Source organism: Acinonyx jubatus, chromosome B4 (genome assembly GCF_027475565.1).
Source record: "Acinonyx jubatus isolate Ajub_Pintada_27869175 chromosome B4, VMU_Ajub_asm_v1.0, whole genome shotgun sequence".
NCBI lineage: Eukaryota > Metazoa > Chordata > Mammalia > Carnivora > Felidae > Acinonyx > Acinonyx jubatus.
The window spans coordinates 15559973-15586175 of NC_069387.1; the positions used below are offsets into that span (position 1 = coordinate 15559973).

Genomic DNA, 26203 nt, shown 5'->3' on the forward strand with positions numbered 1-26203 from the left:
TAAAAATTTTCTTACCAACTTGATAAACAGCTCTGAAACTAGCTCTCACAACTGAAACATCTACTTTAAGCCTGATCCAGATACTATTAGTAATGGATTTAATCTGAGAGAGAGTTTCATTGCCACAGGCTTTTCCAAGCAAGGTTTGATCATCTCGAACCTAAAGAGAAAAATAAAACATATCTGTAACCCTAATCAACAAAATTACCTTGGCAATCGTGGATTATTTGGAGATGAAAAAATGGCACTTTCAAAATAAGTTATAATCTAACTTGGGTTACATATTTATATTATTTTTGAAAGTAATCAATGGGTCATTTTTTAGCACCATGCAATAACATTAAATATTGATAATATCTTAAACCAAAAACAAAGCCAAAAGCATGTAAATATTTAAACTGTTCTCCTAATAATTTCTACAATGTCAAAAGGGATATAAATGTACAACTTCTGATTATTTAGAAAACAACAAAATGTGAGGATATGATACACCAAAATATGCGAGTGTCAGCCACATTTGTAATTAAAGTAAGTCAAAGACTAAACTGCTTTTATTAATGAAAGAGACACAAATGTAGATTACAGAAAGAAGATTAAAGGAGTCAACTTAAAAAATTGGAAACAGGTATTAAAATGAGGGATAATAAAGTAAAAGTGAAACCTAATAAATAAAATACAAAAGAAAATTGAATTCAAGAATACATTCAAGAACTGTATTGGGGAGATAGTTTGGGGGATGGGGATATTTAAGACATATCTTTGTCAATAAAGATAAAAGAAAATAAAGAAAAAAATAAATAAACACAAATACACAAATCCAAAATGAGAAAGATGATACAAATGCACAGATACTGATACATTCATTTCCTATGAATAATAATTCTTTGTAAAACTCTATGCTAATACAGTTGAATGTTTGAAATAATTATTTACAGAAAAAATAGAAATTACTAAAATTATCTCAAGGAGAAGGAAAATAAAATCTGAGTAGACAATAAACCATGGATTAAATTGAAAACATTATCAAATAGCTATGTCCCACCGCCCCCCAAAAAAACTTCCAGGAGATGCTCTACCTTGTCAATTATTTCAAGCTTTTAAGGAGCAGATAATTGTCACATATAATTTGTTCTAAGGTACCCTCACATATGGAACAATCTCCAACTAATTGCTCTCAGAACCATCTTACTAAATTCCAACAGAGAATAATACAAACGAAACTATGCATTGATCTCACCTATTTACACCGATATAAAAATCTTAAACGCAATTCTAGAAAAACAAATTTGCTTCATCGTTAGGCTTATAAACCAGTCATATGTGGGAATTTAAATAATGCATGGATTATGTGAAATTACAAGTTATAAATTAAGCTCATCAATGGATCCAGTAAGATAAACCATCTGTTTCCATAGATGTAAAAAAAAAGAAAGGAAGGAAGAAAGAAAAGAAAAGAAAAGAAAAGAAATGTCAGCATTCCTGTTTATTAAAAGCAAAACTCTTAGAAAGTTAGGAGGAAAAGAAAATTTCCTTCATACAATAAAGACCACCCGTTGTAAATCAATAGTCAGTGTCTTATATTGGCCATAAGCACAGTCTGTGGAGTCATACAGACCAGGCCAAAGCCTCTGCACTCTTGAGCAATCTACTAAATCTAAGCCCAACTCACGGGCTTGTTCAAGCAAATACATGAAACACTAGGATAAATTCCTTAGCAAAATGCCTAGTAATAAAAAATGTGAACTGAAGAACAGCTATTGCTATTGTTGACATTTTTAGAGGTGAAACCATAGAGGGTCCTCACAAAACCAGGAATTGTTCTACGAATATAGATACTACTCCTGTTACACAGAATTCTTTTGAGAGGTCTAGCCATCCAAATATTAATTCATTTCCTCAACTAACATGATCAAGGCATCAGAAAGTGCCAGGCCCTGTGCAGGTGACGGTGCTGTGAAGGACAGTCAGCACGCTCAAGGATTCTAGAATAAGCAAGCACGTTTTTCTAAGAGCATTAGTGTCATGTTTGGGAAAGTACAAGAGGCTATATTACTACTTAACACGACGGTTCTCGATAGGTAGTGAGACATTTGAGAAATCTGTGAAGGCATTTTTTTGTTTTTGTTTTAATCAATCAACACAATAGTGGTAAGGCATTATTGCATTTAGTGGCTGAGGACCAAAGACACTAAACACCCTGAAAAGTGAGAGACAGACACACCCCAAAATTCTATTTCCTGTGTGAACTTCACGTAGTGGCAGTTCTGTTACTAAGTATAAAACCTAGCTCTATTTTATATACTAAACCCAAAATATTTTTGCCCAATTTTAATACACACTGAATTTTCCAAGATTATAAGTTTTGTTTTGTTTTCCTGGAAATCTGACAAGAGTTGGTAGCCATTTCAGAAGATTTGTCACCAACCTACACAGCCACGTCAGCCTGGGTTTGTACGGTGGCATTCACAGTGATTCAAAGAGAACATTTAAGGTTTCATTTTGTCTTCTAGTGCAGCTTGCCCAGGCTTTTAACTTAATGACATAAGGAAATATATATTTTATACTATTTCTCCTAAATCCTATACTTCCAACTTTATTTTTTTATATATATGTGTATTCAGGCTATATCATCTATGATTTTCATTTCAGAATAAAGAAACGGGTAATATAAAAAGGCCTTAAAGGAAACTGACTTTACCCTAAAACCCTGAACTCAAACAGGGCATCATAGAATATTTGTCAGTGGAAATAACCTTTAAATTGAGATTTGAAGGATTACCCAGGCTGAGGAAAATGGGCAATAAAGGGAAGATTTTAAAAGTCTGATACTCAAAGCGGAGGGCGAGGGGAGGGATATGGTTGCTCCCATCCATAACTGGTGAAAGCATATATAAATTTCTGGAAAATAATTCGACTATGTATCAGGAGGAGTCTTCAAAACGTTCATGTGGGACTCAGTAACTTCATTCCTTAACATCTATCATTGGGAAATCATTCGAGATACAGGCAAAGACACACAAGGATTCCCATTGAAGTTGCTCTATAATTAGAATATTGAAAATACTCCCAGTGTCTAATAATAGGAGGGTGATTAAATAAATTATGGAACAGCTGTATGATAGAATCTTACACAGATGTTAAAAATCACATCCCTCTCCACTGACTCATAACTAAACCAGTCTGTTTCTATGAGCCGTAACATGAATTTTGCATATTGTCTTAAACTTATGCTAAATATCTCTCTAACCAAACAGATCTCTGGGGGTGGAGATAACGTCTGTCATGCCTTTAGCATCTAACATAGACCTTTGCAAACAGGTATTTGACAAACGTTTGTTGATTCATTAATTTTAAGGTGTGGTATGATGGTTCAATTTTTGTTAGAGACACAAACATACTGGTTCTTGGAAACCAAGAAGCATGAAACACAGAGTAATATATCACCCTCCTCTCTGATCCTCTGGGACTCCATGTTCCTCTGTTCAGACTGAAGTCTCTCTTTTGCATTTTGCCTGTTAGAAGATGACAAGAAGGGAGAAAAACGGCCAAATAGCATCAGAGCAAGCTAAAGTGGGCCATTCCCCCGGGACCTTGCTAATGAAATTCAAGGATTTTAGCAAGGAGAAAGGCAGCTGCAGTCCAAATGTTTTAAGAGGAACTTATAGGGCTCAAGGGCCCTAAACCTCGAAGGTACAATTGATTTGGGCTGCATTTCTCTCTCTCTGTGGAAATGAAACCTTATTAATTCTGAATGGCGGTATTCTCTGTGGATCCTGGACATGACAATATCTTAACCACAAATCCTTTGAAAGAGACAAATAAAGTTCATCAAATGTTCTAAAGTGATCCCCAATATTTGTTGCAGCCCATTCTGCATTCAATATTATAGGACTTGTGAATTTGCATGCCACCACCCCCCTACAAAAATACACTCTTTTCTTTGTGCTTAGGCACCAGGATAGACTGTATTCTTTTTCCTAAATATTTATATTCCTCCCTGTAAGGGGATCTAACATCTCTGCTCATTGCCATGTAACTTACAGCACCTTCCCATGGAGAATTAATACTTATTCTTTCTATTGACTAGGCTTGGCCTTAGGGTTTGCTTTGCCCAGCATAAGATGAGCAGAAGTGATAATGCCATCTATCTCCAAGCAGAAGCTTTGGGAGTAACTGAAGGATTCAACCATCTTTTGCTTTCCTTTATTATTTTTTTAAATGTTTATTTATTTATTTTTGAGAAAGAGAGAGAGAGCACATGAGAGGGAAGGGGCAGAGAGAGAGAATCTCAAGCAGGCTCCGTGCCACCAGTGCACAGTCTCATGCAGGTCTCGAACTCATGAACCGTGAGATCATGATCTAAGCTGAAATCAAGAGTCAAGACGTTTAACCGACTGAGCCACCCAGGTGCCCCTTTTTCTTTCTTTTCTTACGAGATCAAGAACCTGGGTCCCAGGGACAAACGGAACAGAGTGAACTGCCTGGCAACAGAACTGTCACTGACCCAAAACCAACATGTTTATGTGGGCAAACAATAAATGTATGCTGTTGTAAATCACAGAAATTTTTTGTTTGTCACTGTTTTTGACTTGTATTGATTGCTATAGACAGTTTGTTATTGCAGTATAACGTACAGAAAAGTGATATGTATTTAAATCTGGATTATATTGGGGCGCCTGAGTGGCTCAGTCGGTTAAGCGTCGGACTTCGGCTCGGATCATGATCCCAGGGTTCATGAGTTCAAGCCCTGTTTCAGGCTCTGCACCGGTGGTGCAGAGCCTGCTTGGGATTCTCTCTCTCTCGCTCCACCCCTCCCCTGCTTGTGCTCTCTCTCTCTCAAAACAAATAAACTTAAAAAAAAACTGGTTTATGTTAAGAGGTTTTTCTGAACAAGTCAGGTAAAACCCTGAGCCATCAGAACAAATTCATTCTTTCCAGTGGATCACATTTGTAAAGAAATGACTAGGGCCAATTCAAAATTCCAGTGTTCTGTGGACCTGGCCCAGGTTTCTCTTTGATTGCCTTACTTATCCAGCTCAGACTGACTGTTTCAGGCCCAGAGACACAGTGTATAACCCATGACCCATGATCTCTAGCCTATGAAATAACCCAAATGGCTTCTGATTTTTGCATTCATCAGATCGAATGCATCTGAATTCATCAGTTCTTGGAGAGAAACTACTCATTAAAACAATAACAACACAAACAGAGTTCTTACAAACGAACTATTTCCTGGAGAGAAAGCTAAAATGAACTGGGCCGAGAAACACAGTTCATATGAAATTGAAGTGTGTGCCCTTGGAGCCCAGTCAGCAGTAAGCTTTAACATCTGCAGTGGACCAGGTCCCAAAGCCACATCTCAATCCATGTGCTCAATGTGTTTGTATCTGCCATGTATCCAGATATGTTTTTATATAACAATTTCAAAAATCTATTTAAAGTATTAAATGGATTTAATTCAAAACAACCAAATATGCGGGCATGTAAGCTCAGCCTAACTAAGAGCTGTAGACAGAACCCTCGCATGCAGCAGTGTTTGAACATGCAGCGTCTTGTGAAAGGAGCTTCAGGCTGAAATGCCCCTTAGCTAAATAAAGACTTGATCCTGCAGACCAGTCTCGGGTTAATAGGGGCATGTAGGAGGGGGATGTGGCCCCACTGCAAATGAGACGATAAAAAGGTGAGGAATAAGAAATGAGAGAAGCTACGCAGGGATTAAAAGCTATTTCCTTATGTTATTACCATTCATTATTTGTTATTATGTTTCATGATTTCATTTCATTTATTTTTTTTTATTTTTCTTATGTTTATTTTTGAGAGAGAGAAAGAGAGAGAGAGAGTGAGAGAGACAGAGCATGAGCGGGGGAGGGGCAGAGAGAGTGAGACACAGAATCCGAAACAGGCTCCAGGCTCCCAGCTGTCAACGTAGACCCGGACGCGGGGCTCAAACCCATGAATTGCGAGATCATGACCTCAGTGGAAGTCAGATGCTTAACCGATTGAGCCACCAGGCGCCCCCTCATAGTTATAATTTTAAAGTGTTGTATGCCTCATGAAACAGTGCCCTTTCTAATATCTCTATCAGTACAGTAAACTTATCCTTTATCTAATTTTTTAAAAAATCTCCTTTCCCCAAATCAAGAAGACTTGACTAGTTTAACCTAGAAGTGAGAACCTACATGATCTCAAACTCCATTATGTCACCTTCTCCTCCCTTTTTCTTCTCCCCAACATCACGATCATAATCATCCTCCCGTTAACTTTTAGTAACCATTCACACGGGTGCCAGGCACTGTGCTGAAAACATTCTAATTGTTTCCCTTTCCACTGAGCCAGTCTGTGTTCTTTACCTCCATCTACGAAGCCTTACAAGGTCTAGCTCTTGCCTAATTTTTTTCTCTCCCTCTTCTTTGCGATTCCAGCCACATTAGTCTCTTTACAATTCTGAGTTTGTCGAGATTTTTTTTTTCTCAATTCACTCTCAAAGGTTGTGTTGGCATTTCCAGCTGGAATCATCCTTCTCTTGACTCGTGCCACTCACTGCTAACTCCTTCTCATCCTCAGACCCAAAATGTGACATCTTTGGGGAAGATATTTCTAACCATTCAATTGAAGTCATCAGCCCTATGATTTTCTCCCATGGGACTGTTTCTTTCCTTCATGGTATGTTTCCCAACCTGAAATTACATAGTTGGGTGCTTGCTTGTTTAATATCTATTTTTTTTTAATGTTTATTTCTGAGAGAGAGAGAGACAGAGAGAGAGAGCGAGAGAGCGAGTGGGGGAGGGGCAGAGAGAGAGGGAGACACAGAATCCAAAGCAGGCTACAGGTTCCAAGCAGTCAGCACAGAGCCCGACATGGGGCTCGAACTCATGAACTACAAGATCATGACCTGAGCTAAAGTCAGACACTTAACTGACTGAGCCACCCAGGTGCCCCTAATATCTGTCTATTTTAAACACCCATTGCCAAGCACAGTGCCTGGTATCTAAGTCGTTTGATAAATATGTAGAGAATGAATAGATAAATAAACTGATGAGCCTTTTAATTCTTTTCAGAAGACTATATTACTATTCCTATTATAGATGAGGAAAACTGAGGCTTGCAGATGATACCTATCTTGTCCTTAGTAAAAGAGACAGTTGAAGTCCTTTTTCATGTTTCCATGCAATATTGTGTTTGTTTATATCAGAGAGAACTGGCCATCCTCTCCATTTCTCCAGATGGTTTGTAGCACTCCAGATAGGTGCCCTTTCCAACACCCTCTGCATCTCCATGTCCCATTGGGTTTGTGATCTCCCCATGAGCATGCAACTCCTTCACATACAGCAAGGATCTGTTCTGTACAATGCCTCACACCTCCCAAACTAGGTGGGACTACCATCTCACTCTTTTCCCCGGCTCCCACTACACCAAGCTACAGGATGCTTTCACCTGAGCAACGGCGTGTTTTGTCACTCCACGACAAAAGACCAGGATGGCCAAGCAATTGTGGAAAGACCACGCTGACCGCAGAGCTAAGATAGTAACCCAGTGTTTCCAGTTGCTGCCAAAACCCCAAATCCAATATGCTCAAGAAGGCAAGCTATTGAATATCACTTCATTTCCCCTTTTTTCCTGCCGTCTCTAGAAAGACTATTTCTCTGAGCCAAAATTAATTTCAACATGTGTTTAACTGGAGAACAATACTCCTCGGCCTCCGCTGGTTGTTCTCTTACTGCAGCTGCCTTCCGGTTTCAGTTGTCAGAAGTCTTCCTCTGCCATTCGGGTTTTTACTCTTAAGAATTATTCGGTGAGTCACAGCCATGAGACTGTAACCAGCATGTTCCCTTGAGGATAACAAGTGTCTTCAGGCGGACCAAACGTTGTCGTAGCCCTCCCTCAACCAATCTCAAGGATGGAGATGAACAGCTTCAATGCCTAACAAAAAGCAAAAGGAAGTCTTGTGTGGAGATGTGGGAAAGCTGTGTGGGGCCAGCTGGGCAGGGTGGGGGAGGAAAGGAGTGGGAAGAAGAGGGGGAAGTGATAAAAGATCAGAGGGAAGATAGGTCTCCAGTCTTTCAGCTTGTTGTACTCCCTCACTCTTCCAATTTTTAGCTCCTTCTCTATAAGCTTGAAGATTTTACCTGGACATTGAGTTTCATCATGTCTCACAGATTTTGATACCTAGCATTTTCTCTTTGTTATATTCTAAATTGTCTTTCATTTCATTTTCTATTTCCTTCCTTAACCCAGTAATTATTTAGGAGAGAGTTTATAGATTTCCAAGTATTTGGACATTAAAAAATTTTTTTTTATCAATAATTCTAGTTTCATTACGTGGTAAAGAGATACGCGTACAATTTTTGTTTTGTGAATTGGCTGGGATTGGCAAGAGGTCTAAAATATGGCTAATATGGGGGCACGTGGGTGGCTCAGTCAGCTAAGAGTCCAACTCTTTATCTCAGCTTACGTTATGATCTCATGGTTTGTGAGTTTGAGGCCCAAGTCTGGTTCCACACTCACAATGCAGAGCCTGCTGGAGATTCTCTCTCTCCCCACCTCTCTCTCTGCCCCTCCCCTGCTCGTACATGGAGCTCTCTCTCTCTCTCTCTCTCAAAAATAAATAAATTAATTAATTAATTAAAAAATAAAACATGGTTAATGTCATTCAATGACACTTGAAGAATAGGTACACATTCCCTATATTTCAGACAAGAAATTAGTATAACTTACTTCTCTCTATCTGATTAGAGTCTTCAACTCTTCTGTGCCATTGTTCTCTGTTTGCTTTCCACTTCTAAGAAGGAACAACTTTCTCAGAAGCCCTCCTATTTCCTCAGAAGGCACTTCTGCTTCCCCTTCCCTTATCTGCCTCTCTTATGTGGTTCCCTTTCCACTTACCAGAATTCTTGGCTACCCAGGGGTCAGAGGATCCAGGATTGGTCAAGGAGATTCTATTCGTTTCTTTCTATATCCTATTTCAAGCCCTGTCCTTAGCATCATACAGGCTTCTAAAATTATTATTCAGCCTACTACTTGCACTCTCTGGGATTAAAAATTAAACTTTCATGACTTCCTTATGTGTCCTTCACTTAGAGTTCTGACGGCTTAAATCACTTATGAAATATTAATGAGAGGTGCTGCTTTTTTTCCTGGAAAGATGCTTCTGCCCGATTCATTGATTTGTTCCATACAATGTAAAAGCTCTCTTTGCCAAAAACAGATGAACTAACAGTTGATCTGTTCTTGCTGTACTCATTATTTTGTTACCAGCCACATTACATCACCCATGGGCAATGTGTGTTTTTAAAAGCAGAAACTTTAGTTGAGAGAGAGATATAAATCCAAGAATTAATTCATAAATGTGTGCTTCTTGTTAAACAGAAAGAAAAATAAAGATATGCTATACTGGGTCTGGCCAATACCACACTTATTATCTTCTACAGTTAAATTTTATTCTCAATAAAGGTTTTACAGAGCTCTCTTACTGAGCAAAAATTCTTTCAAAACTACACTATACATGAAAAAAGATAGACTAGGCAATAACATCTTCATTTTTTTTTTTTAACGTTTATTTATTTTTGAGACAGAGAGAGACAGAGCATGAACGGGGGAGGGTCAGAGAGAGGGAGACACAGAATCTGAAACAGGCTCCAGGCTCTGAGCTGTCAGCACAGAGCCCGTCGCGGGACTCGAACTCACGGACCGTGAGATCATGACCTGAGCTGAAGTCGGCCGCTTAACCGACTGAGCCACCCAGGCGCCCCAATAACATCTTCATTTAAAGGATATATTCACATGGCAAAAGCCAACTGGAACTACATAATGAGAAGATCTAGGATTTTTAGAGGGGCATCTATTCCTTCAAAAGAAAGTTTTCTATTATCATTCTCCCAGATCTCTCTAGAATTCCCTCTCTGCTTTTCACTCTTTCTAAAATTTTGGGTGGTCTTTTCTCTCTCATAGAGTTAGTAAATGGCAAAGTCATCTGCTCTCCAAACCATTAATGTACCTAAAACACCATTATTTTTTTTATTCTTTTTTTATTCCTTTGCTTAAACATTAACTTTTTAGATATACCTTTAAAAAAATGAAACCATCATTTCAGGGAGCAATATATTGATTCATAATAATGCCATTTGAATTTGGTTCCAGCACCACTTTCTTCCATGCCTACTGTCTGAAGGACATGAAAAGAAATATACGTACTTTTTAAAAATAAAATGGATTAATTCACAAATTACCCCAATAGAGGGATATGATTTACTGGCAAGAAATTGATGTGAGTCAACATATGTCTATCCAGAATCCCATGAAGGTGCATCTAAATCCGATTCTGACAGTAACTAGAGTTTGATCTTTGTGACCTCAATTTCCTCATTGGTAAAATTAGGAATTTAAATTAGATGACCTCTGAGGCTCTTGCTGGTGCTAAAATTCTATAAATCAATTGATTGTATTCCTTTAGGATGGTCAAGGACATAATAGAAAATCTATTCAATTATTTAAATTACTATACATGTCCTGTCCTTCTAATAGCACTCTTGTATTTTTTTCCATCAACAACCCCTGAGGGAAATCTGATCAAGACTTTGAGTGTGTGTGCACATCAGAATGTCAATACTTCAATGGCCAGCCATGAAAGGTCTTATCAGCTGTCTCTGAATTGATAAATTCAAGGCAGGAGTTAGAAATGTGGCCTAGGAAAACCTTAAATTCTTATTATGTTTTTAATTGCTGACACTTCTTTCATCATTCACTGCCTTTATTTATTATCACAAAGTTTGAAGGATAGGTAGGGCATCTTGTGGAAGTAGAAACTGAAACATCCAGATGAAGAATTTTCCAAGCTTCTACAGTCATCAAATGACTGAAAAAAATAAATAAGAACTTAGATAAATTAACTATAATCCTCTTCTGGCCATAAAACATTCTCCCACTCTGTTTTATAAAATTAACTCTTTTGATGCTAGTTGTTGTTTTTTTAAATAACTTTCCACAGCAATTCAGAATTCATGTAACGCCTTATGGAAATTCAGTTAGAGAGCACTGCAATGCCAGAGAGAATATATCATTCCAGATGCTTTGATGACTGCTTCGAGTCATTAGAACCACCACATAGCCCCTAATAGAAAGGTACTCAGATTTCCCTAAAAATTAGAATTACAGTTCTTCCTGTCTGAGAAAAGCATTGTGCCTGGTTCCGTGTTATAGTCCTGTGACCAGGGAGCCACATATGGAATTGAGAAATTCATAAGAGCTTCCTTCTTATGGAAGGTGAGCCACCTTTTGTAGTCATAGCTACACAATTGTGTTTCTGTTCTTATCAGAGAACAGTACAAATGGAATGAATTCAGCATCCAGCTCCCCTACTCCACAGACATGTAACCATGGGCAAGTGACAACTTCTCTGGGCCTCAGTTTCCTCATATCACAAAGGAATAATAACAGTTGTTGTGAAGATTCAATGAATTAACTCATGTAAAACGTGTATCACATCCAACAGCCAGTAGAAAGTTAGTAATGGTTATCTACCTAATTTATTAGAGTGTTTTATAGTAAATCTTATATTTCTATTTATATTTTATATAAATTTTATAGTATTTTAAAGGCTTAGAATAGCACTTGGTCCATAGTAAGTAGTCTCTAAGTGCAAGCTATTTTTACTGTTCTTAAAGTTAAAAAGCAGATGTTGGAAATTTAATTTTTATTTACATAAATGTATCTAAAATAGATAGCATAAAACTTTAACGTACTTTATGAGATACTTAAGAGAACATAAACGGAATGAGTATACACGTTTACCTCACCATCTAAGTCAAAAGTCTCTGGTTTAAAAAAAAACAAAAAAACAAAAACAAAAAAAACAACTACGTTGCTGAATCCAGAGAAGCAGTTTAAGATGACAGCATAGAAAGTTCCTGAACGCACCTCCTCCTAGGAACACAACAAATCTACAGCTACATACAGAAAAATTCCCTCTGAAGATGGCCTGAAAAATACCTGAACAAGCTCCTCCACAACAAGAAATAAAAGGGGTACATCAAAATGGGAGACACAGTCTGTCCAAAAACACCATCTCTAGTACAGCAGCCCACAGTTGAGGCATCTCACAATCTCCCTGAGGAGCAAGGGGATTGTCCCCACATGAGGGACCCAAATCTTGGAACCTACACCAAGGAGATGAGAGCCCAAAAATGTCTGGTTTTGAAAACCAGTGAGGCTTAGGTCCAGGAACCATATGGCTGTAAGGAGTGGAGACTTCACTCTTCAAGAGCTCACACACAGACTCACTCACCCTGGGACCTAGTACAGAAGCAGCAGTTTGAAAAGCACTTAGACCGTAAGGAAAGGAGATTCATTTACTGTTCTTAAAGCACCAGCCAGAAGAGCAGGAGCCTACAGAAGCTCCCTGTGGGGACAGAGACACTGGCAGGTACCATTTTCAGCATTTTCCTTCTAACCTGCTAGTGCTGGTGGGCATGCTCAGACTTTATGTGCTGCACCCCATGAGCCCGTCTAAGGTGGACAAGCACCCCACTCCTGTACACCACTATTCAGCAGTTTACCCAAAGTCAGCTAGGTGAGTGCCCCACCCTCATATGCCACTCCACCTTGGCCTTGCCAATGATGACCTAGTGAGCGCCTCACCCCTGCATGCTCCTTCACAGTGGCACCACCAAAGCCAGCCAGCTGATGCAATCCATACAAGGAATGTCCCATGAGAATCTGTCTGGTTCTCATGGCCAAGGGGGATTGGGCCTAGGTCCTATGGGTCTGAAACAAATGGAAAGAAAATTCTTGGCAGGCTATCACCGTAGGGCATTGCACAGACAGCAGACTGAAACACATTCCCAGACTTGCTGTGAAACACATTCCTATCTACCTGACAGGAATTTCAGGTTACGAAAGTGTTCTTGGGAAACAGAGGCTATAGGAAAGCATCTTTGAGCTCATACTTGATCTTACTACATCTCAACAATACCTCCCAGAAAAAAGTCCAAACACTCATATGGAGCCTTGAAATTTGCAACTGTTGCTAAGGGGACCCATCTAGATCACTTGAACCAGAGCCAGCAGAGGGTACAATTGAGGTCCCGCAGGATTGTATATATTTGCATACCATAAAAGCTGCTGCCTGAGGATCTAGCTTCTAATCAGCCTGAAACTAAGTGCTGACTGAGATCGTCTCTCAGGAACACTCATAGGTCTTATACCCTCAATAACTGGGACCTACCAAGAAAAAGTCAGGCTGCTTAGACAATCACAAAGGTTTGAAAGACACCGAAGGCTTAGGGCAAGGTTAAATGATAAGGTTTATTTCCTACAAAAGATCATTGATATAAGACCTGGAAAGATAGCTGTTACACCTGATACATAGAAAGGGACACAGAGAGATAAACAAAATGAGGAGACAGAGGAATATGTTCAAATGAAAGAACAAGATAAAACCCTAGGAGTGCAGGGCGGGGGGGGGGGGGTGTAAGGAGGCAGGGAGGGAAATACCTTAATGAAACAAAGATAAATAATTTACCTGATAAAGAGTTCAAAGTAATGGTCATAAAGATGCTCACTGACCTCTGAAGAAGAATCGATGAACACAGTGAGAACTTCAACAAAGAGACAGAAAGTATAAGAAAATACCAAACTGAAGCCACAGAAATAAAGAACACAATAACTGCTCTGAAAAATACACTAGGAGGGTTCAACAACAATTGAGATGAAGCAGAAGACAGAATCAGTGAGCTGGAAGACAGGACAGTGCAACTCACAAACAGAGCAGCAAGAAGAAAAAAAATTTAAACCAAAAATAGCTTAAAGAACCTATCAGACATCATCAAGTAGAATAACAGTCACATTATAGGGGTCCCCTAGGGAGGAGAGAGAGAGAAAGGGGCAGAAAACTTATTTGAAGAAATAATGGCTGAAAAAGTCCCTAATTTGGGGAAAGAAAGAAACATCCAGATCCAGGAAGCCCATAGAGGTCCATAGAAAATGAATTCAAAGAGACCCACACCAAGACGCACTATAATTAAAATGTCAAAAGTTAAAGAGAGAATCTTAAAAACAGTAAGAGAAAAACGTGTTATGTATAAAGGAACCACCATAACACTACCAGCAGATTTCTTAGCAGAAAATTTGCAGGCAAGAATTGAGGAGCATATATTCAAAGTGCTGAAAGAAAACAACATCCAACCAAGAATACTCTACTCAGCAAGGTTATCATTCAGAATTGACAGAGAGATATAGAGCTTTCCAGATAAATGAAAGCTAAAGGAATTCAACACTAAACAAGTTTATGAGAAAAATTAAAAGAACTTCTTTAAGCTAAAAAGAAAGGGTGCGTATCAGTTACAAGAACAAATATGAAAGTAAAAAATCTCACTGGTAAAGGTAAATATATAGTAAAGAGTGAATTAATCATTTATAATATTAGTAAGAAGATTAAAAGACAAAAGTAGTGAAAAAAATAATGATAACCACAATAATTACTGAAGGGATATACAGAATAAAAAGATGTAAAATGTGACATCAAAAACATAAAATGTAGTGGGGGTAGTAAAAATGTAGAATTTTAGAATGTGTTAAAATTTAATTTGCTGTCAACTGAAAATAAATTGTTATAAATATAGGCTGTTATATGTGAGCCTCATGGTAACCACAAAGCAAAAACCTATAGTAGATACACAAAAGATAATGAAAAAGGAATCCAAGCATACTACTATATAAAGTCATCAAACCACAAGAGAATAAGCCAAATAGAAGAAAAAAGGAACAGAGAGTAACTACAGAACACAAAGAAAACAATAAGCAAAGTAGAGTAAGTACATACTTACCAATAATTGCTTTAAATGTAAATGTGCTAAATTCTCCAATACATTGAGGGGCTGGATGTATTAAAAAAATAAAAATAGAAAAACAAGGCCCATCTATATGCTGCCTACAAGAGACTCACTCCAGATGTAAGGACACACATGGGTTGAAAGTGAAGTGATGAAAAAGGATATTTCCCACAAATGGGAACCAAAAGAAAGTTGGGGTAGCTATACAAATATCAAATAAAATAGAGTTTAAAACAAAGATGCTTATAAAAGACAAAGACAGGCATTACATGATGATTAAGGGGTCAATCCAACAGAAGGTATAACATTTATAAGTATTTATGTACCCAACAGGAAAGAACCTAAATATGTAAAGCAAATACTGACTCACCTAAAGGGAAAAATTGGCAATAATAGAGTTATAGTAGGAAACTTTAGCACCCTATTTACATCGATGGATAGATCATCCAAACAGAAAATTACTATGGAACATCAACCTTAAATGATACATGATACCACATGGACTTGATAGATATATACAGAACATTCCACCCCAAAGCATCAAAACATACATTCTCCTCAAGTTCACATGGAACATTCTCCAGGTTGGATCATATGTTAGAACAGAAAACAATTCTCAATAAATATAAGAAGACTGAAATCATATCAAGCATCTATTCCAACTACAATGGTATGAAACTAGAAATCAATTATAAGAAGAAATCTTTAAAAATCACAAACGTGAAGATTAAACAACATGCTACTGAAAACCAATGGGTCGATGAACAAATCAAAGAACAAATTTTTAAAACTACCCGGAGTCAAACGAAAATGCTAATACATCATACCAAAATGTATCGAATGCAGCAAGAGCAGTTCTAAGAGGCAAGCAAGATTTAGGCTTACCTCATGAAATGAGAAAAATCTCACATAAACCACCTAAGTTTACACCTAAATGAACTACATAAAGAAAAACAAATTATCTCCAAAATTAGTAGAAGGTAAGAAATAATAAAGATCAGAGTGAAAATAAATGAAATACAGATTTAAAAGAGAGCACAAATTAATCAATGAAACTAATAGCTGGTTCTTTGAAAAGATAAACAAAATTGACAAACATTTAGTGACACTAACCGAGAAAAACAGAGGGCTCAAACAAAAGAAAACCAGAAATGAAAGAGAAGTTATCAGATACCACAGTAATACAAAGGATCATAAGAAACTACTTTGAAAAATTATATGCCAACAAATTGGACAAACTAAAAGAAATGGATAAATTCCTAGACACATACACCTATACTGCATCATGAAAAAGAGAGAATCTTAATAGACCAGCTATTAAAAAAGAGATTGAGTCAGTAGCCAAAAATCAACCAACAATCAAAAGTCCAGGCTTCAGTGATGAATTCTACCAAACATTCAAAGATTTAAAACTTATCCACCTCAAACTCTTTCAAAAATTTGAAAAGTAAGGAATGCTTCCAAACTCATTTTCTGAGTCCAGCATTACCCTAATACCAAAACCAGACAAAAACACCACAAAAAAAAGCATTCTAAGCCAATATTCCTGATGAACTTAGATGCAAAAATCCTCAGCAAAATATCAATTAACTGAATTCAACAATATATCAAAAGAATAATGTACCACAATCAAGTGTGATTTATTCCAAGGAATGCAAGGATGTTTTTGTATATGCAAATAAATTATTGTGACATACTACATTAACAAAATGAAAGATAAAAATCATACGATCATCTCAATAGACAAAGAAAAAGCATTCGAATAAATTCAACATCCATTTATGATAAAAAGCCTCAACAAAGTGGGTATAGGTAGAGTAACCTCAACATAATAAAGGCCATATATGACAAGCCCACAGTTAACATTATTCAGTGAAGAAAAGCTAAAAGCTTTTCCCTTAAAATCAGGAACAAGATAGATGCCTATGCTTGCCTCTCTTATTTAACATAATATTGGAATTCCTAGCAAGTGAATACACAAGAAAATGAAAAAAAGGGGGCAGGGTATCCAAGTTGGAAAGGAAGAAGTAAAACAGCAACTATTTGCAGAAGACATGATTTATATATAGAAAATCCTACATAGCAGACCAAAAACCATTAGAGCTAATAAATTCAGTAAAGCTGCAGAGTGTCAAATCAATATACAGAACTATGTTGCATTTTTATATACTAGTAACAAGGTCTCAGAAAGAGAAATTCAGAAAATAATCTCCATTACAACTGTATCAGAAAGAATAAAATAAATTTATTCTATAGAATAGAATAAATTTAACCAAGGAAGTAAAAGTCCTGTACATTGAAAACTATAAAACACTAATGAAAGAAATTGAAGAAGACACAAATAAGTGTAAAGATATTCTGTGCTCATAGACTGGAAGAATTAATGTTGTTAAAGTGTCCATGTTACCCAAAGTGATATACAGATTCGATTCAACCCCTATCAAAATTCCAACAGCATTTTTCACAGAAAGGGAACAAACAATCCTCAAATTTGTAGAGAATCACAAAAGATTCTAAATAGCTAAAGCCATACTGAGAAAGAAGAACAAAGCTGGAGGTAGCATGCTCTCTGATTTCAAACTATACTACAAAGCTAGAGTAATCAAAACAGTATAGTACTGGCACAGAAACAGACACAAAGATCAATGGAACAGAACAGAAAACCCAGAAATAAACCCAATTATATTGGGTTTATTATTTACAATGGAGGCAAGAACGTACAATGGGGAAAAGAAATATCTTCAATAAACAGTGTTGATAAAACCAGACCGCCCCATGCAAAAGAATGAAACTGGACCACTATCTTACACTATTCACAAAATTAACTCAAAATGGATTAAAGTCTTGGACATAAGACCAGAAACCACAGAACTCCTAGAAGAAAACATGTGGGAAGCTCTTTGACATTGGTCTTAGCGATATCTTTTTGGATCTGACTCCAGAAGCAATGGTGACAAAAGAAAAATGAACAAAGACTACATCAAACTAAAAAGCTTCTGCAAAGTGAAGGGAACTATGAACAAAACAAAAAAGCAACTTAATGAATGGGAGAAGACATTTGAAGATCATATATCAAATAAATAGTTAAAAACCAAAATATATAGGGGTGCCTGGGTGGCTCAGTTGGTTAAGCATCCGACTTCATCTCAGGTCATGATCTCACAGTCTGTGAGTTCAAGCCCCGCGTCGGGGTCTGTGCTGACAGCTCAGAGCCTGGAGCCTGCTTCGGATTCCATGTCTCCCTTTCTCTAACCCTCCCCTATTCATGCTCTGTCTCTTTCTGTCTCAAAAATAAATAAACATTAAAAAAATTAAAAAAAAAAAACCAAAATATATAAAGAAATCACACAATTCAATAACAACAAACAAAATCTGATTAAAAAATTGGCAGAGGATCTAAGCAGTCATTTTCCAAAGAAGACACACAAATGTTCAGCAGACTCGTGACAAGATGCTCAACCTCACTAATTGTCCAGGAAATGCGAATCAAAACTGCGATAACTCCTCACACCTGTGTGAATAGTTATTCTCAGAAAGACAAAAAAATAACAAATGTTAGTGAAGATGTGGTAAAAAAAAAAAAAGGAACCCTTGTGTACTGTTGGTGGGTGTGTAACCACTATTGAAAACAATATGGAAGTTCCTCAAAAAATTAAAAATACAAGTACAATATGATCCAACAATTCTACTTCTTAGTATTTAACCAAAGAAAAGGAAACCACTAATTTGAAAAAGATATATGCACCTCTATGTTCACTGCAGCATTATTTACAATACCCAAGATATGGAAACAACCTATGTGTCCAAAGATAGATGAATGGACAAAGAAGATGAGGACGAATGAAATCTTGCCATTTGCAACAACACAGACGGACCTCATGAGTGTCGCTACAAACTTTCAGTCATAAAAGAAATAAACCATGAGGAAGTAATGTACAACATGGGGTCTATAATCAATAATACTGTACTGCAAATTCGAAAGTTACTAAAAATGAAATCTTAAAAGTTCTCATCATAAGAAAAAAAGTGTTACTTTGTACGGTTACAGGTAGGTAAATACACTTATGTGGTGATCATTTTGCAATGTATACAAATGTTGAATCATTATGTTGTACACACTTGAAACTAATGTGATGTGTATCTCAACTGCGCTTCAATAAAATAAATATTGCTTTGGTGCCATGGTCAGTGTACTTCATTTTTCAGCTAAATACAGATCTTATGTTAAGAATTTTTGTTTCCTCACTACACATAAAGGAGGGAAGAGGGCAAGGGGTTACAAAGGTTTTTCCTGGAAAAATAAATTGGGTCTAACTCCATGAGCAAACAAAACTGTCAATGCCTCTCTGAGTTTATATAAAATGATTGCACCCAACAAAAAGTGTTTTGTCTTTCTTGCTAAACACTTTAATTTGTGGCTTGACCGATAATTAAGCAAAAGAAATACCAGGCCAGGCAAACAAAAACTGCCTTTTTGTTTCAGATATTCTTTGTTATTACAATAATTACACACACTTAAATTAGAGCTAAAGTTTTTTGAGAGAGAAGTAGTGCTGATGAAGGAAAAAGAAACTACACTCCAAAACAAGGGCTGTTCAACACCCTGACTTCTCTGCCACTGAATAACCAGCTCACCTGGGCAAATCCTTTTCCTTTTCTGGGTTGAGTTTCCTGGACAATCCATGAAAACGATGTCTTATTAGTACAACTTATTAGTCCTTCTAATTTGCACTCACCTTAGTTATTAAGGGTCAGTTTCATAGCATCTGAGTTCCTAGTCTCAGCTTACATTTCTGTCCTTTGCTATTTCATTACCAATCTCCTGTTTCACCAACTATAGATCTATTTTTGGCAAATTCTTTCCTACTCTCTAGAACAGTTGTTCTCAGACTCTAGCCTGAGTCACAATCACTGGACGGTTGGGGTGCAGATTACTGGGCATATATCCCAAGAGGTTCTGATTCAGTAGGCCTGAGATAGGACACAGAATTGCATTCCTAACATCCAGATCATCCAGAGAATCTGCACGCTGCTGGCCCTACAACTGCTTGAAAACCACTAGACTGTAGAGAATATAAAAATGTTGATAAACATCATCTAAGGGCCTAGGAGTAGTAAAAGTTACCTCAACATAACTCTGAGCACAGCCACTCTGGCCTTCCAGCTGCACCTGCGTGAAGTTGACCTGTATTTGTTCTCCCAGGGGCTGCTTTATAATATAGATGCATTGTCTGTTGTGAGTGAAAGGTCCAGACAAGTCAGAAAAGAGAAGGCCCTCTGGGTCTGTGTAGTTTCCTCCACAATGTAGATCCGCTGAAGAGAACAGGGAAGAGAAGGGAAAGGTCATGCGAATGGCCATGCCTGTGGCTCTTAGGCATTACATACCATTTTTAGAAACTCACACCCATACACACACAATCATATATCCACCTAATTCACCCTGTACAGGTTAATGTCTCCAATTATATTTTCAGTTTGTTGTGTGCTTGTGGAACATCCATGTAGAGCCTAAAGAAATAGACACAGAGATGCGTAATCTAACTTCCAATCTAACATCCTCTTCTACAAATTGCTCTTTGATTGTTTTAAGTTTATTTATTTATTTTGAGAGAGAAAGAGAGAGCATGAGCAGGATAGGGGCAGAGAGAGAGAGGGAGAGAGAATTTCAAGCAGCCTTGAGCCCACGAACTAAGAGATCATGACCCGAGCCGACCTCAAGATATAGACGCTTAACTGACTGAGCCACCAAGGTGCCCCTACAAATTGCCTTTTATTTTTTTATTTATTTCTTTTTTTAAATTTTAACGTTTATTTATTTTTGAGACAGAGAGAGACAGAGCATGAACAGGGGAGGGGCAGAGAGAGAGGGAGACACAGAATCCGAAACAGGCTCCAGGCTCTGAGCAGTCAGCACAGAGCCCGACGTGGGGCTCAAACTCACGGACCGTGAGATCATGACCTGAGCCGAAGTCAGACACTCAACCGACCGAGCCACCCAGGCGCTCCCAAATTGCCTTTTAAATACGTTTATGTTCTCCTTCATTCCAGAAAGATTTGAGGCAGTTTATAAAAGACATGTGACAAAAAATATATATACAACTAGACAAATGAATCCAGTTAAAGGAATAATGAACAGAGAACAGCAGGATGTGCTCAGGGGGGAGTGACATGCACAGAGAACAAGTATGCACCGACCACACAGATTACAAAAAGTTTACTATAAATTCAGCCCGAAGGCAGAGTGAATGAAGAAAGGAGACCTGTGGAAGGTGTTCACTGTTAGTTTTCCTGATATTGAGACTTGAAAGGTGTTTTTCCTGTGAATTCTCATCAGAGCACAATGATGTATGTTAAGAATAAAAGCCCCAAAGTAAAAATCATAGAGGGGCCACCTGGGTGGCTCAGTCGGTTAAGCATCCAACTTTGGCTCAGGTCATGATCTCGTAGTTTGTGAGTTCAAACCCTGCGTTGGGCTCTGTGCTAACAGCTCAGAACCCAGAGCCTGCTTCAGATTCTGTGTCTCCTCCTCTCTCTGTCCCTCCCATGCTCATGCTCTGTCTCCCTCTGTCTCTCAATAATAAATAAACATTAAAAAACTTTTTTTTTAATCAGAATACTTTCTTGTTTTTCATTGTTTGCTGGTTTGTTTTAAGATGTCAACACAAGCTCTAAGCATAAAAGCATAGCACAGTCCCTCACATTCATATGAAGCTCCCAGTTGTTCAGGTTACTTACATGCTGATGTTAAGTAGGTGATATGGAAGCCTTGGTCATTAATCTGGTTGTCAGAATGAAAATGAATTCTGGCAAAGGGACCTGTGGTCTGCAGTGGTGGTACAGAGAAAGTGGTGCAGAACTTTCCAAGAACGGAGTCCTGATACAGAGGACCATCTCGAATCTAAAACAAAAGAATGAACCATTAAGCACAAACAGGGCAGATGTTGACAAAACGAGTCATTTTGTACCTTAACTTCAGAAAACCTGTCATTTGAAACTGGTGGCTCTTACAGGTTTTCCCATCTCGCACATATCAGCTGCAGCTCACTAAAGGGTAGTCCCCTGCACCCATCATCCCTGATGCCGTATCTTCTGTCTAAATCCTAATTCCGAGGCTAGATGTGTACTTTGAAATCTTCTCATGAATCTTTCTCTATGTTTTCTTTCCTAGGTTCCCCCCCCACCAGGTGTTTGTTTTGAAATGATAAATTAATTCCTAGTAATTGAGAAGGAGAAAATGAATATATTGAAAGAAAATAGAAGAAGGAATGCTAACAATGTTGACTGATTCACAACTTGTTTCAGAAGGATCAGAGGTGGAAAGGAAGTGAAGTCAGATCAGACACAACATAAAGACAGTTTAAATGTATTTTAAAAGTATATAATCCTAATACTAATTAGGTACTGTGATAACGATCGTACGATCTGAGAAATTCTTTTTAATTGTTGGTTTTTAATTTCTTAAATAATCACGGTTACCTCTCTATAACTGTTGTAACTGCAAATCCTGTACATCATAGAACACCAAACATCAGTGAACAAAATAATATTTTAACACGGCGAATTCCGTCCACTCAAATTACTTTTTCTATTGGCCGCAAAGCTATAGGACAGCATTATTCTATTCCTATATATAACTAGTTCCTTGAAATATTGTTGAGAAGTGAGAAGCATTTCAATATTATCAGAATGATTAATGCTTTCTATTATATATGTATCAAGGAATTATGTAGGAGCAAAAAACAAAGCCTCTAATTTTAATATGATGGAACTCACTGAAATTAATTTCAAAAAATCCATGCTTACTGTCAACATTTAAAGGATTATGTTGCTGAAATTTTCCAGGGAGGGGTAGATCTTCCAGTCATTCCCAAAGGTTTCAAATCCATTACAACTGCTAAATTACTAATGACTTTCATTTGTGGAGATCCCTGTTTGTCAGTCACACCTTTCTATCCTTTGTGAGTAATTCCAAAGCCCTCCATTCTCTAATGGACTTGGAAGGGCATATTGTCTTTTATCACTACTGCAAGGACTACTGTGATTTATGGTAACAAAAAGACAAGAGCAATGTAAAAACTCAGTCTTCTCAATGATCTTTTCAGTCTATAAATGCAGAGCAACATTTCAGATATACCTATACGCTTAGGGCATTTGAATACAACAGCCCATTTTTTTACTTGTATAATTTAAACTTTTGCTAATGGTAACCAGGAGGGACACAGATTGGCTCTTCTTCTCCCAATGACAATTATGAGTATATTCTAGGCTCACCCTTTAGCAATGCGTTACAACACAATTGCTCTTAAGTTATTTTTCTTCATGGAACACTATAGCCAGCTTGTGAAATAACATGTTGGGTTCCCATATATAACTGAAATCTTGATTCTGCATTGGAAAAGATACCCATTACTGAATGTTTATTTTGTTAATTCTTTTATTCCCTTATTAGGGGACTAGGCTTCCAGGAAATGACAGGGAAAAGTAAGGCAGTCTATTTCCCAGATTCAAATGAGACCCAGAAGAAGCAACAAGCTGGCACAATTAAGAATAAGGAATCAGCAAAGGCTCAGACATTGGCTGCCTACTGAAGACTATTTCTAACTATTGCAAGGAAATTGAAGTCATCCACAGGTATCACCAAACCATAGCTCTTTGAGTTCTAACCATATCATGACATGTTCTATCTAATTACATTTGTTTACCTCAAGATAATCTTTGCTGCAATCATCATGGTGCTCCAGACTCAAGGTCCCAAAAGTAAATGTTATCAAGAGGCCAGGACTGGTTATAACTTTCCAGACACAATCTCTTCCTGAAGGATAGTTTCCAGGATATCCCGGAGACTTAATAGAACCATAAGTGCCTGTCAGTACACCTCCACACTCTAAAATAAGAGGAAAAAATAACTTGACATTTGTATACATGTTATAATTTATATAGCGTTACGGAAGTCTTTATTGCAAGAAGACAAGCTTTGTTGAAATATCTATGTACAGTTTGGGACACCCTCGTAAATTAAACAAGGCTTTCAGTTTTCCAATTTGATACAGTTATAAATCTAGGAATATTAACTGATAAATGAATGAGTCACATGCATTGAGCTCTGTGCTTATCAGCTATTACATGGTGATATGATTTTAAAATACAGTGCTGAACTGTCTGAGGGATGAATAATAAAATTATAGATATATTGTTTTCACTTTGAGGGAGATTAATTTCTGCATAACTTTTACAAGTTCTGGTTCTTAAAGAGTTCTCTTTTTTGTAAAGTTTTTTCATTTGTTTTTGAGAGAGAGACTCAGAGCACGCATGCTCAAGTGGGGAAGGGGCAGAGAGAGAGAGGGGGACACAGGATCTGAAGCGGGCTCTGCACTGACAGCAGAGAGCCTGATATGGGGCTCAACTCATGAACCGTGAGATCACGAGCTGAGCCGAAGTCGGATGCTTAACCGACTGAGCCACCCAGGTGCTCCAAAAAGTTATTTTTAACTCTTAAAAAGTTCTAGAACTTCTGTTACCCCTATGTCTTTCAACAAACCAGATTGTTTCATACATTAGAATAGTTAAGTGCTACATACTTTTCATGTGAGAAAGTTTCTTAACACTAGGATAATAATTAAACTCTTCATTTTATAAATTGAACATATTCAAATATGCATGGGCAGTTGCCTTGCTCAGGAATGGAGTGAAAGAAAGGTGGGACCAGGCTTTGTGACACCCACTCTACTACCACTCAATTAATTACCCCCCAGAGTTATATGTCAGTGACTGGAAGAATCTTTCCTTTATTAATACTCACATTTACTTAACGAAGAGTCTGTGATGGCTTATAAGAAATACTAATGTAAAATTGAAAAATAGAGATACTAAATAAAAATCTAGACTGTAGTAAATATAAATTAGAAAAAATAAAATAAGGTGGTATCTCAGATATGCAAGATGTGGGATCTGCGTAACTACGCAGGTTACTTAGTAGACAAGTCTTTTGCCAAGGCAAAAAATGAGACAAGTTAGTTACATGATTCTCACTGTTCCTAATACAAAAACACCTCAGTTGCTCAGAGGCAGAGAAGTTTCCTAAAATTTGGAAGTTCAATTACCGTATGGGTAAAAAGAATTACAATTCCATAAGCAAAGTAAAATGTTAACGGAGACCTGGGGAAAAAAATTCAATATGTAATACAAAGAATTAACATCTCTAATATATGAAGAGCTTCTAAAAGGAGTAGAGACATAAACAAAGAGTTCACTGGTAAAAATTCAAATGTCCTTTTACATGGAAAAGATGTTCAGCCTCACTCTCAACAAGGGACATACAAATAAGAACTTTGCTGAGACACCATTTCTTAGCTCTCAGAATGATAAATATCCAGAATATTGAAAACAAATTCTGGCGGTGCTGTGGGGAAACAGGCACTCTCATACATTGCTGATGAGAACACAAGAGAGCACAACTCTTACAGAGGAGACTATGGCAAAGTCTAGCAAAAAGTTAGGCATTTATTTTTTGACGAAGCAACCACACTTTTAGAAATTGATCTCAAAGATACATTGGCAAAAATGCAACAAGACAAGTTCACAAGGACTTTGTCGCAGTACTATCTGGAATTCCAAAAGGCTGGAAGCAAGGCAAATATCTGACGAGAAAGTCCTGGTTGAATAGACAGTGTATGAGATGTCTATTAATGGCACACTATGGTCTAGTTATGGACTAGTCTCTACGACACATCAAGTGAAAAAGCAAACTACAAACCAGTGTATATTGTATGTTACCTTTTTTTAAAGGGAAAAATATGATTATATGTGATTATCTGCTTATAGTTTTGAAATGGAAGGATAAATCCAAGACTAATACAAATTGTTACCTTTTTTTAAAATTTATTTATTTGTTTTGAGAGAGACAGAGACAGCTCTAGTGGGGGAAGGGCAGAGAGAAAGGGAGAGAGAGGGTCCCAAGCAGGCCCCCCGTTGCCAGCACAGAGGTCAATGCCAGGCTCGAACCCACAAAGCCAGGAGATCATACCCTGAGCCGAAACCAAGAGTCAGATGCTTAACCTACTGAGCTACCCAGGTGCCCCCAAAATTGTTACCTTTTAGAGAAGAAAGGAATAAAATGGAAGGGACAAGGATAAAAGCTAGACTTCTCTAAACTTACCATGAAGTTTGATTTGGCTTTGGAACTATGAATATGTTTCACATAATGATAGAGCAAAATTCAATAAAAATGAAAAAGTGAAATCTTTAAACTCACAAGCAAAACGAAATGACTATATTAAGCTAGCAGTTTAAACAGGGAGAGGAGAAATATTCCAAGACGCTTTGAAACACTGTAAAGTTTGATTGCAGAACTGGAGTGAAACATATATTAAGTACACAAA

The 26203-nt window shown here is 37.5% G+C and overlaps 1 protein-coding gene across 1 annotated transcript in view; it reads right to left on the reverse strand.

The window, feature by feature from the left end:
- CUBN (cubilin) overlaps window positions 1-26203 on the reverse strand; it is a 274477-nt gene that overhangs the window by 220271 nt on the left and 28003 nt on the right. Inside the window, exons 15-18 of the mRNA XM_027073522.2 lie at window positions 23528-23709; window positions 21561-21723; window positions 19951-20138; window positions 16-160 (exon numbers count right to left, since the gene is read on the reverse strand). Coding sequence (XP_026929323.2) covers window positions 16-160; window positions 19951-20138; window positions 21561-21723; window positions 23528-23709 — 678 coding nt within the window. The remainder of the gene's footprint in view (window positions 1-15; window positions 161-19950; window positions 20139-21560; window positions 21724-23527; window positions 23710-26203) is intronic.